Source organism: Gopherus flavomarginatus, chromosome 2 (genome assembly GCF_025201925.1).
Source record: "Gopherus flavomarginatus isolate rGopFla2 chromosome 2, rGopFla2.mat.asm, whole genome shotgun sequence".
Taxonomy (NCBI): Eukaryota; Metazoa; Chordata; order Testudines; family Testudinidae; genus Gopherus; species Gopherus flavomarginatus.
In genome coordinates, this window is record NC_066618.1 from 247,435,986 (window position 1) to 247,448,329 (window position 12,344).

The 12,344-nt window shown below is 47.6% G+C and overlaps 2 protein-coding genes across 2 annotated transcripts in view; one reads left to right on the forward strand and one right to left on the reverse strand.

Moving 5' to 3' along the window:
- LOC127045143 (uncharacterized) overlaps window positions 1-12,344 on the forward strand; it is a 1,042,790-nt gene that overhangs the window by 789,799 nt on the left and 240,647 nt on the right. The window lies entirely within an intron of this gene.
- The window catches only part of TPD52 (tumor protein D52), a 232,757-nt gene continuing 230,378 nt past the window's right edge, over window positions 9,966-12,344 (reverse strand). Inside the window, exon 7 of the mRNA XM_050941392.1 lies at window positions 9,966-10,268. Coding sequence (XP_050797349.1) covers window positions 10,115-10,268 — 154 coding nt within the window. The 3' untranslated portion in view covers window positions 9,966-10,114. The remainder of the gene's footprint in view (window positions 10,269-12,344) is intronic.

Genomic DNA, 12,344 nt, shown 5'->3' on the forward strand with positions numbered 1-12,344 from the left:
TATGGCTGTTGAGGCCAACATAGGGGAGGAGGCAGCACGCAGAGTTGTTCCTACCAGGAATGATGAGGTGCTGGAGCATCTTCCCTGCCCCTTTGGGAGAAGAGGTTAGCATAAGGGTGTACGGCGAATACTGCACTGAAATGGAAGAAGCAGAGGGAAGGTCATCATCCTTGTCATGCTCTTCTTCTTTTAAAGGAGGAGCTCCCAGAGAACAGGGGGGCAATAGTACCAGGGATGTAAAGGGAGCCGGAGACCAAGAGATTCTTGATACCTGTTAACAATGAAGTCTCTGGTTCGGCAATGACTGTCACGTCTCTCTGGTATCTGAAGTCTTATGGTACCGATAACTGTTGCGGAATCAAGTGGGGTTGTGATATCAAGTGTTTGTTCTTATCTGATGGAACCAAAGCCTTAAGACGCTTCAAAGGTGGTGCCAATGAGGTTGAAGACTTATACTGTACTGCAACTTGGTAAGGGCACTGAGAGTAGAGTTCAAGTCAATGGTACCAATCTTCTATGTTTGGTACAGTCCCCAGCCAATGGTACCAGCATCTTTCTGGAGTCCTGTTTAGTCTTAGAACCATGGCATTTTCCCACATCCCCTGTACCAGAGGAGCCTTTCCCTCCTATAATAATGAGCCTCAAGGAAGACATCTCAGAGGCCATAGATCTGGCTGGAGACAGAGGTCTTTCTGAGGGGGAATCCATGGGAGGGCAACTGTATCTCTTCTTCTTAGCGGCTTCTTAGAGGGCTCTGAAGGTTTCTCTTTCCTAGGAGAATGTTGCACTGAGGGGGAAGGGGAGCTAGAAACTTCCAGAGACTGACATCTGGGAGGTCCTGACCTGGTTCTGAAGTGGGGCGGAGTGGATGCGCCATCATAAGGAAAAGACGGTTACTCGCCTTTGTAATTGTTGTTCTTTGAGATGTGTTGCTCATATCGATTCCAATTAGGTGTGTGCGCGCTGCGTGCACAATCGTTGGAAGATTTTTACCCTACAACATTTGGTGGGTCGGCTGAGGCGCCCCCTGGAGTGGCACCCTTATGGTGCTGGATATGCGCCCCGGCCAACCAAGTGCCCCCTCAATTCCTTCTTGCTGGCTATTCCGACAGAGGGGAAGGAGGGCAGGTTTGGAATGGATATGAGCAACATATCTTGAAGAACAACAGTTACAAAGTGAGTAACCGTCTTTTCTTCTTCGTGTGCTTGCTCATATTGATTCCAGTTAGGTGACTCCAAAACCTTACCTAGGCGGTAGGGTCGGAGTGAGATGTCACGGAGTGAAGGACCGCTGAACCAAATGCAGCATCACCCCTGGACTGCTGCACTTTATCGCATAGTGGGCGGCAAAGGCATGCACCGATGAACAAGTCGCTGCCCTACATATCTCGTGAATGGGCACATGCGCCAGGAAAACAGAAGATGAAGCCCGCATGGAGTGGGCAGTAAGGTGCATAGATGGGACACCAGCCAAGTCATAGCACATATGGATGCACGATGTGATCCAGGATGAGATGCGCTGGGAGGAGACCAGAAGGCCCTTCATCCTCTCTGCCACAGCAACAAACAGCTGTGACATTTTCCTGAAGGGTTTCGTTTGCTCGATGTAGAAGGCCAGGGCCCTGTAAACATCTAGGGAGTGCAGCTGTTCTTCCCGTCGAGAGGCGTGCGGCCTCGGGTAGAAGACAGGGAGGAATATGTCCTGGTTGACATGGAAGGCAGACACCCTCTTAAGGAGGAAGGCCAGGTGGGGTCGTAGCTGTACCTTATCCTTGTGGAACACCATATATGGTGGTTCCAATGTGAGTGCCTGGAGCTCAGACACACGCCTCGCCAAGGTGATAGCTACAAGGAAGGCTTTCTTCCAGGAAAGGTACAGGAGCGAATAGATGGTCATTGGCTCGAACAGGGCACCCATGAGTCTGGATCGGACCAGGTTAAGATCCCATGTAGGGATCGGTTGTCGAATTCGTGGGAACACGCACTCCAACCCCTTGAGAAATCTGCCAAGCATGGGATAGAAGACCGAGCGCCAGTTTTTGCCCGGGTGGAAAGCCGAAATAGCTGCCAGGTGCACCTGGATGGAAGATATTGCCAAGCCCTGCTGCTTTAAGGACAGGAAGTAGTCCAAGATGACAGGTATTGACGCCTGAAGGGGGGGTGGTGTCATATGATTCTGGGCACACCAGCAGGAAAAACACTTCCACTTGGCTAAGTATGTGGACCTGGTTGAGGCTTCCTGCTACCCAAAAGGATCTGCTGGACCAAGTGAGAATAGCACTGCTCAGACTGATTTAGCCATGCAGCATCCATGCTGTGAGGTGCAGAGACTGCAGGTCGGGATGACAGAGTCGACCGTGATCCTGAGTGATCAGGTCTGGCCACAGCGGGAGTGGAATCTGGGTGTCCACCGACCGCTCTAGGAGATGATATACCAGGGCTGTCTGGGCCACGCTGGGGCGACCAGAATCAGATGGGTTCTGTCCCTGCACAGCTTGATTAGGACCCTGTGGACTAGCGGGAATGGAGGAAAGGCATAGCACAGGTGATCCTTCCACTGAATTAGGAAGGTGTCTGAAAGGGAACCCAGAGAGTGTCCTTGGAGAGAGCAGAACATCTGGCATTTCCAATTCTTGCGAGAGGTGAATAGGTCTATCAAGGGAAAGCCCCACTTAAGGAAGACAGAGTGGATGATGTCCGGGCGAACCGACCACTCGTGAGCCTGGAATGATCTGCTGAGGTGGTCCGCTAAGGTGTTCTGGACCACTGGGAGAAATGACACCACCAGATGGATTGAGTGGGCTATGCAGAATTCCCACAGACGAGTGGCCTCCTGACAGAGGGAGGACAACTGGGTCCCCATTCCTTGTTGATGTAAAACATGGCTGTAGTGTTGTCTGTGAGGCCTTGAATGAGCTCTCAGAATGCTTGACACGCCAGGCGCACTGCTCTGAGTTCCTGTACGTTGATGTGCAGGGATAATTCTCCGGCCGACCATAGCCCCTGTATACGGAGGTTCCATCCCAGGGATGACGGATCTGTGACTAGGGACACGGAGGGCTGCTGAGTGTGAAATGGTACCCCTTTGCACACTGATATGAGGTCCAGCCACCAGCCTAGAGAGGCTAATACCCCTGGCGGGATGGTAACCACCGTGCTCAAGCTGTCCCGACTTGGGCAGTATACTGTTGATAGCTAGGCTTGGAGTGGACATAGTAGCAGCCTGGCGTGCCTAGTCACTAACGTGCAAGAGGCCATGTGTCCCAGGAGGCATAGGCATGTTTTCACAGTCGAGGTCGGGAAGCTTTGCAGGCTGTGGATGATGTTCACCAGGGACTGGAAGCATGATTCCAGCAGAATTACCCGGTCTAGGCCTGAGTCTAATACTGCTCCTATGAATTCTATCCTTTGGGTTGGTAGAACAGTGGATTTCACGACATTAAACAGGAGGCCCAGCCAACTGAACATGTTCATGGTGAGCCGAACATGAGACTGCAGCTGATCCCTGGCGTGACCCCGAATAAGCCAGTCGTCGGGATATGGGAACACTTGGACCCGTTGTTGACGAAGGGAGGCCGCCACCACAGTCATACATTTGGTAAATACCCTGGGGGCCATGGACAGGCCAAAAGGAAGGAAGATGAATTGAAAGTGCTGTTGACTGACCACAAAGCAAAGAAAGCGTCTGTGCGCTGGGTAGATCGCAATGTAGAAGTAGGTCCTTCATGTTGAGGGCGGTGTACCAGTCTCCAGGATCTAGGGAAGGAATAATGGTCCCTAGTGAGACCATGCGGAACTTCAACTTTACCATAAATTTGTTGAGTCTGCGTAGGTCCAAGATGGGCCGAAGCCCTCCCTTGGCCTTGGGGATTAGGATGTAGCAAGAATAAAATTAATTGCCCCTTGACTCTCCTGGAACCTCCTATATCGCTCCCAAAGCCAGGAGTGATTGGACCTCCTGTAGAAGGAAGTGCTCGTGAGAAGGGTCCCTGAAGAGGGACAGGGAAGGCAAATTGGAAGGAGTATGCCCTTTCCACCGTGCGTAGGACCCAACAGTCCGATGTTATGTAGGATCATGCACGGAGGAAATGGGAGAGACGATTTTGGAAAGGTGGGGAAGGATCCTGAATGGAGACTGGTGTTCCGCCCTCGAGCACGCCTTTGAAAGTTCTGCTTAGGCCCTGCCGATGGCTTGGGAGGGCCCTGGCCATGGCTGGCTTGGTGTCCTATTTGTTTCCTTTTACCACCTTGTCCATGTCTTCTAAAGAAGTCCTGTCTTGGCCAAGGGAGAGGGTATGACCTCTGAGGCTGTGGTCTGAAGGGCCTTCTCTGTGTTACTGGAGTATGCATTCCCAGAGAGCGCATGATAATTCTTGAGTTCTTCAGACTCTGCAGCCTTGAGTCTGTCTTCTCGGAGAATAGGCCCTGGCCATCAAAGGGCAGGTCCTGGAGGGTCTGTTGCAACTCTGGTGGTAAGCCAGAGACCTGCAGCCATGAGATGCGGCGCATATCTATGCCCGAGGTCAGGATCCTAGCTGCCAGGTCTGCCGCATCCAGAGAGATTTGTAGGGAGGTTCTGGCCACCTTCTTGCATTCTTCTACTATAGTCCCAAATTCCTCTCTGGACTCCTGTGGAACCAACTCCTTGAAATTCTCCACAGAGTGACATGAATTATAGTCATATCGGCTCAGGAGTGCCTGCTGGTTAGCCACCCTGAGCTACAAGCCTCTGGCTAAGTACACCTTGCGCCCAAACAAGTCTAGGCATCTAGCGTCCTTTGATTTAGGTGCCGGGGTCTGCTGACAGTGCCGCTCCTTCTCATTGACCGAAGCCATGACAAGGGAGCACGGTTGGGGGTGCACATAGAGGTACTCATAGTCCTTTGAAGGGACAAAGTACTTCCTTTCCACCCCCTTGGCCGTAGGTGGAACAGAGGCTGGCAACTGCCAGATTGTCTTGGCACTGGCCTGAATGGTTCGTATGACGGGGAGGGCAACTCTGGACGGTGCCTCTGCAGAATGTCCACCACAGGATCTTCTACCTCCACCACCTCCTCTACCTGGAGGTTCATACTGCGCACCACTCTGTGGCGCAGTTCCTGGTGGGCGCAGAGGTCCATAGGAGGAGGTCCTGAAACCGTAGTCCCCACCACTGCCTCATCAGGCGAGGACGAGGAAGATACCTCCAGGATTAGGGGATCTTGTGTGAGGTTCTCTTATGGAGGATCTTGTTGCTCAAGGTCCCTCATGCTAGGAGCATGGGCCTGCACTGGTGCTGGGGCAGTTGCCTCAGAGCCTCCGGGAGAGGGCGGGGTGTGTGTCCTCTGGTACTCAGGGCTCCAAAGGTATGCCCAAGGGGTCCAAAAATACAATTGTGGGGGTTCGTGGCCCAGGTCCTGGCTTTCTTCTAGCCACTGGCCTGTACCGCCCTCACCCTGGTCCTTGGGGTGGTAGCCACCTTCTGAGCGCAATGACGCAGAGGCAGTCAAGGTGGTGCTGTACGCTCCGGTGCAGAGTACCCCAGTGCTGTACAGTGCCGTGGTGCTGGGGACCAGTACCGTGATGCAGAGCAGTACCGAGACGTTGATCGGTGCCTGCAGTCGCACCACTACTGGGAGACTGATCTGGATCTCGATGGTGACCTTCGGTGAGATCGGCATCGGGCTTCAGCACTGGGTCAAGCGCCGTTCTGACTGGTACTGAGAGCGGTGCCGGGAGTCCGATTGGTGCCGGCCGTAACGCAATTCGGACCTCTGTGAGCCGGAGTGGGGTCGCGAGTATGACCAGCACCAAGCGAGAACAGTGCCAGGACTGTGAGTGACGCTGTGATGAGTGCCAGGAAGAAAATTGGGACCGAGACCAGTGTCGTCGTCCTTCACTCGGCAATGATGGTCGCATGAGGGATGGCTTTCCCTTTGACAGCTCCGTCCATGCCGGAGGTGCTGCCAGCTCCAGAGGAGTCGGCTCTGTGAGCACGATCAAGTCCCGTGCCATTGAAAAGGCTTCTGGTGTGGAGAGTAGTCTCAGCTCGACCGCAGGGTGCACCGGGGAGCTTATGTGCACCAGACTCGACCGCCCTTGCGGTGCCGGAGTCAATGGTGCAGGAGCCAATATTTGTCCTACGTGCTCCGGCAATGGACGTGGCTCCAACTGTGGTGCGGGAAGCGTCGGCAGCTACCGCACCGACAAACAAGAAGTGACCTGCACCTGCTTGGCCTGCTTCTTCTTGCTCGGAGATAGAGAGTTGCGTCATGGTAGTGGAGGCGCCGGGGAGATCTGGCGCCGCGAGTCTTTGGTAGAGTCCGAACACGGTGCCGGACCAGTCAGTGCCACAGGGACACTCTGCACTGAGGACAACGGTGCCGAGTCTTGGCGCGCGGAGGAAGGGACCAGGCTAAGTGCCGTCTCTATAAGGAGCTGCTTCAATCTGAAGTCTCGCTCCTTCCTGGTCCTCAGATTGAAGGCTTTGCAAATGCAGCACTTGTCTGCTTGGTGGGATTCCCCCAGACACCTTAGGCAAGAGTCGTGGGGGTCTTCTGTTGGCATCAGCCTCTGGCAAGCCGAGCAGGGTTTGAAGCCCAGAGACCCAGGCATGGACCTGGATACCGGGATAGGGGAGAAGGGAGAAGACCTTTTCCTCTTGATTAAACTAACTAACTAACTAACTAACTAACTAACTAACTAACTAACTAACTATACTAAATAATTCATAACTATTAATAACTAATCAGAAACTATTAACAGGTACTAAAGTGAATGCTAGGGAGAGTGGAGATCAGCTAAGCTGCGCTCCACAGTTTCAACGATCATCACGGGTGGCAAGAAGGAACTGAGGGGGCGCTGGGTTGGCCGGGGCATATATCCGGCGCCATAAGGGTGCCACTCCAGGAGGCGCCTCAGCCAAGCTAGTGAGTGTTGCTAGTGTAAAAATCTTCCGACGATCGTGCATGCGGCACACACACACCTAATTGGAATCGATATGAGCAAGCACTTGAAGAATCAAAGTTTGACTTCTTGGTTCCTCTGAGCCCTTGATTTCAGGACTAGACAGAAGCTGCACTTCAAACACACATGTGATTTGCCCAGGCAGCGAACAAACTTGGTTTGTCCACCACTGATTGGGATGGCTTCTTTACACAAATGGCAACGTTTGCACTCATGTGAACCAGGCATGCCCCTCACAGGGAGAACTAACTAACGAGAAGCTCCAAAACTACTGAGGTAGGCAAGAAACAGACGCACTAGCTCTGTCGCAGGCCAAGGCCATTGAAAAGGAACTGGGGGTGGGGGGAATGGGAAGGCAATTCACCTGCACAGCCTGATATATCTTTGGGGGTGGGGGGGGGCACGAAGATACCAACGCTACAGATGCTGGTCAAACAGAGGCTGCTAATGAAAATCTCTGATTGAGGGTGCCTGGGGCACATGCGTACCAAGAGCGAAACACCGATAGGGACAATATTCAAAGAACTCTTGACTTATCACAGGATTCTGCTCTGTCCCACCAGGACTGCAGCCTTTTCTGCACTTTGCACCTGCAGGGAGATTGGGTGTCATCTGCCTTGCAGTAGTGCAGGGAGCTCTATGTAGACCTCTGTCATGGAAATGAATAAGCAGAACTGTGACAGTGGAGCTGCAGAGGGCTCCCTGTGCTGCTGTTGGAGCCAATCAGCAGCCATGTGGCCTCCCCCACAGCCGGGACTTGTCCTCCTCTTCACAGTCCTGGCCAAGGTCTCTGCTCTGTTATCCACCTTATCCAATTCCCTTCCTTGTTCCCCAGCATGAGATATACAAAGCATGCAAGGAATAGATTTGGATACTGTGGAGATTCAGATAATAGAATTTTGGATAAACAGGAGTATATTGTACACACGCAAAAGTGGTAAGTACAGTAGAATAGGCCCACAATCAAGTTATTTGCAATACAGGTCCAGAATCTTTGCCCAGACTAGTTTGCAGGAATCCATTTTGTTCTGGTAAAATGGAGCCTTCTCATATTCTGCAATGTCTCATTTTCCACACATGAGAACAAATTGGTTTTCCGTTTTATCAGAACCTTGTTTAGTAGCCATTGCAGCCTTTAAACAGCCATTTCTTTTCTACTTCGAGAACATAACGTTCCCCCAAAGAAGTCTTGATAAAATCAGTGTCTGTAGTGAGAGTCTCAGTATCACAGCAACCTATCTCACAACTGCATGCCCTGGAACAGTTAGTATCACGCATTTTGACTCCAAATTGTATTTCTTCAAGAATGATATAACAGTGTAAATTAGATGGATTACTTTGATCAGTCAATTTTTTGGGGGTATCCAAGATGCCTTTTGGTTTCTAAAAACACTCTTTTTTCTGTCTCAGTGGCAGTATAATTCTTTACCTGGATGCTAATCTCCCACGTTCAAATTCCCATAATTATGATCACTGAGATGAAAGAGCAAACTAAGGCAACAAGAAAGCTCACATGGCTTGTTCTCCTTCATTGACTTGGATCATTTCGTGTTTGAGAAACAATCTCCCTTTACTGGTTTGCAAACAGATCTGCTAAAACATGCTCCATTCCCCTCACAAAGCTTGCACATTTTCCATGAATTCCTACTCCTATCCTGTGGCAGAGAAGTACATGATTTTTAAAGCATTGTTCTCAACAGATCATGCACTGAGATGTATTTTGAACAATGGCTCCGGTGGCTGTGTGATCCCCAAAACCTTGGTTTTTCTAAGGGTGGGGGAGAAGGGAGGAAGTGAAGGGAATATAATCTTTCCTTCAGGAGGGAAAATAATTAGGAACGATTGTGTGACAAGGCTCTGGGGAACTACGACCCTGTCCCAGGGGAACTGGAGCTTAACTTCATCTCTGCTTCTCCCTTTCCTTGCACATACTTTCAGAGAAAAGGTTAAAAGGAGTGGCTGCTTGAGGAGAGAAGTGGGAGACTGCCTTTCATAAGGAGTTCACACTTGCACACCCTGTTCTACGCCACAGTGGAATTGCTGGACCCAGTGCTGATGTCTAGAACAATATACACTTGGCCAATATAAAGTGTACTAGATTTCTACATGCAGCTCTTGATTCCCTGGATTGTCCCTACAGCCTGGCAAGTCATATCCACCTTAACCAGTCTCCTCACTTCATTCATTTTAAAGATGCTCTATGAATAATCCTGCGGATTTGGTGGTCTCTCTTCTGGGCCCCATTGCTATAAAATGGCACATTTCAGCTACTCTGAGCTCCACTGAGTACATACAATTAAAACCTGGAGGCACCAGAGCCCAGCAGAATGGTACTCCAATTTCAAATATGCCAAAGACACTTGGAACACTGCAGTGCAGAGTCTCAAAATGTGCACAGTGTGTGAAATCTTTAGACTGCACATTAAAATACACACTGTCATGCCCTTTCTAAGTTTGGTTATAAAGTCAGAGGCATAACACTACATTAAAATAGGTTTTTGCATTTAGACTGGTCACCATTAAAGAAAAAAATCAGTGATTACCAATATGTATTTGAGATGAGAGCTCAAATCAAAGCAACAAATAAGTTCAAGTCACTCAGTGCTCCACTATGACATGGGCAACAGCAAGGGCCATATCACCATACCAGTGAGAACCCCACAATGACAGAGATTAAGACCATTATTCGTAGAATGAGCTCTGCTTTCTGACCTTTGATCCAGGAACCATACGTATATTTCTAAATTAAGCACCTTTACTGGAAGGAACAATTCACTTCCACCATGGAATTCTGCTGGCAAAGTATAGCACTTTAGATCAATTTTCCTCTGGGATTGGAGTACAGACTCTGGAATGTCTGTTCTGCTCCAGACAAGAATACACAAAGGTCAGACACAGTATGGTTACCAAATTATTTAAAGAAGCTCAGTTAACTTCTTACCACTGAATTTAGTATGAAGTGAGAATGTTTAAGTTTAAGCCGAGAGATGAGGAGGTAAAAGATAACTAAGGACTAGACATACTGTGATAGTTGCCTTTTATTTAATTTACCTTACCATTTACACAACGGTGAGGGAAGAATCCTAGCGTTTTCTTTCTGAGAACAAGCAAGTTGTACAAATGAAATGTTAAACATCAACAGTTTATTGATGGATTTATTTACATAACTTCACTCCTTTTGCCTTATTTCTCTGCTTTCCAGGAGACCTAGCAGAACTGCATCAGCCTCCAGTAAAGTTGTATCTGTTTTTCCTCCCAAGAATCTTGATGTGAGTTCAAGGTCCACAAGCCTCAGACGCACTCTGGATCCTTTTTGATATTTTCTGGGAGAAGAACAAACAAACAAACAAAATAAGTTCTGTTAAGCATTAGACATGCTTACATCTTCTAGGATGGAACATATTCTAGAATCTATGGCAGTAATGCACCCCAGCCTCCATTCCCAGCTCTCTCACAGGATTGCCTTTGTAATCTTGAACAAATCACTCAGTCCTTCCGTGTCTCACTTTATTGTCTGTCAAATGACATAGATAATATTTACCTACATATTTGCAAGAGCACATTGAAATCCTTGGATGGAAGACAGAAGTGCAAAGTAATATATTACTAGTTTAAATTCCAAATCGATACTAGCTTCTTTGGCAAAAGACAAGGGAGTTGATAATGGTTTTTTCAAGGTAATGATTCACCTCATTCTTTGTGAAGTTAGCAGCATTACAGTGCTGCATTCACCAATATTAGTTTACAGTTTACTGTATTTTATAAGTAACAAAGCTGCAAGAAAAAATAGTTTGATTGTTTTATTTAAAAATCTTTCCAAACTACTCAAACAAATTCATTTTTAAAATTAAAATTTTGCAAGGCACTTGAGAGCCTGATGCAAAACCCAGTGAAGTCAAGGGAAAGACTTCCAATGATTTCAGTGGGTTTTGGATTAGGACCGTGGGTCCCTAATTTAAAAAAATGATTAAAGGGAATTTGTATGGAAACTAATACACGAACATTTGTGGTAACTTTCCTATTACATTGTAATTACATGCACACATACGCTATTTAAAGTACCTTGATACAGATAAGGAATGAACACAGGTGATTTTGCTAAAGAACAATAGGCATCTTTTAAATAAATATGTTTTATTTTTATTGAACTACATGTTTAAAACAATAGATGTGAATTGGAGACAGTGTGATTTGGGGGAAAGCTAACTATTAGCACCGTGCAAAACAGTGGGAATCTCTTAGCAAAATGGTAATGGAATTGATCTCTCTTTACTGAGTCATCCAAGACTACAGAAAGACTGTGCCGAAAAACACATGTGATCTTAAAACAAAGTGTTCTGGGCTCAGGCGTATTTATTTTGATTTGTGAAGATCCTAGTTTACAGTTTACTCCTAGGCCTCTTGGTAAATCCTTTGCGGCTCAGGTGGTTGGGTTATGATTTTTCTTCCCCAATGTAGTAAAGGAAAAATAATTGATAGTATGATTCTAAAGCAGTAACTGCAGTAAGCAGCTTCTTGAGTGATTTTCCAAGACCTTGCCCTGTTTACATTTGCCAGTAACAGTAGCAATCAATGCAATCTGTCAGGATTTTTATACACTTTTTTTTAATTAAAAAAAAAGAGAAAATTGAAGTATTTTGACTTTCCCAACACATGAGAAAAATAATACATTTCTTAAAGAGTAAAGTGCAGATCTTGAAACATCTCAAGAACTTAGGTGAAGTAAAATTCACTTAACAGTTGTAGTGGTGTGTGAAATAGTCACTGTGAAATTTAAAAGGCTAGGGAACAGGGCATGCTTGCGTTTGGTTGTAAATTTGAAACTGATTTTCACAAAATGGGTTTTTAGCTCTTAAACAGGACTGTTTTAAAGCCAAATTGGTTTCACTGTGAAAACAAGCAAAATCTTAAAGATTCACAGTAGAATTGCTGTTTTCGTGAAAACTGGCTAAAGCACAAAATTTCAAGGGTATAAAAATGGGTAAAACAAAGTTACAGAAAATGTACCAAAATCTGAACCTATTTACTGGTGATGAGGACACACAAAAAAAGAAGCTGGTTTAGGCTTAGGATAACAAAAGATGCCTCTCACAGATGGGGGGCTGCTGATGTATTACTGTGGCTCTTTGGCAATGTACATTGGTAAATTCTGATTCCTTCTCAAGCTCAGGCTGGCCACCCCTGATATAGAGAGACTGCTCCTAGTGCCTTACAGCAGCCAGAGGCTACAAAAGATGGAGTCTTTTAGAAATATCCAGGGCCAATTCTCCAATATGAACCCAAGCACTGCCCTCTTTATTAGCAGCACAAAAGGCTGGGCCTTGGTATCTCACCAGGGTGTTGCTCTTGGACAGTTGGACTTCATCTTACTTAGCCCTTACTTTGGCTGGTAAAGTTTT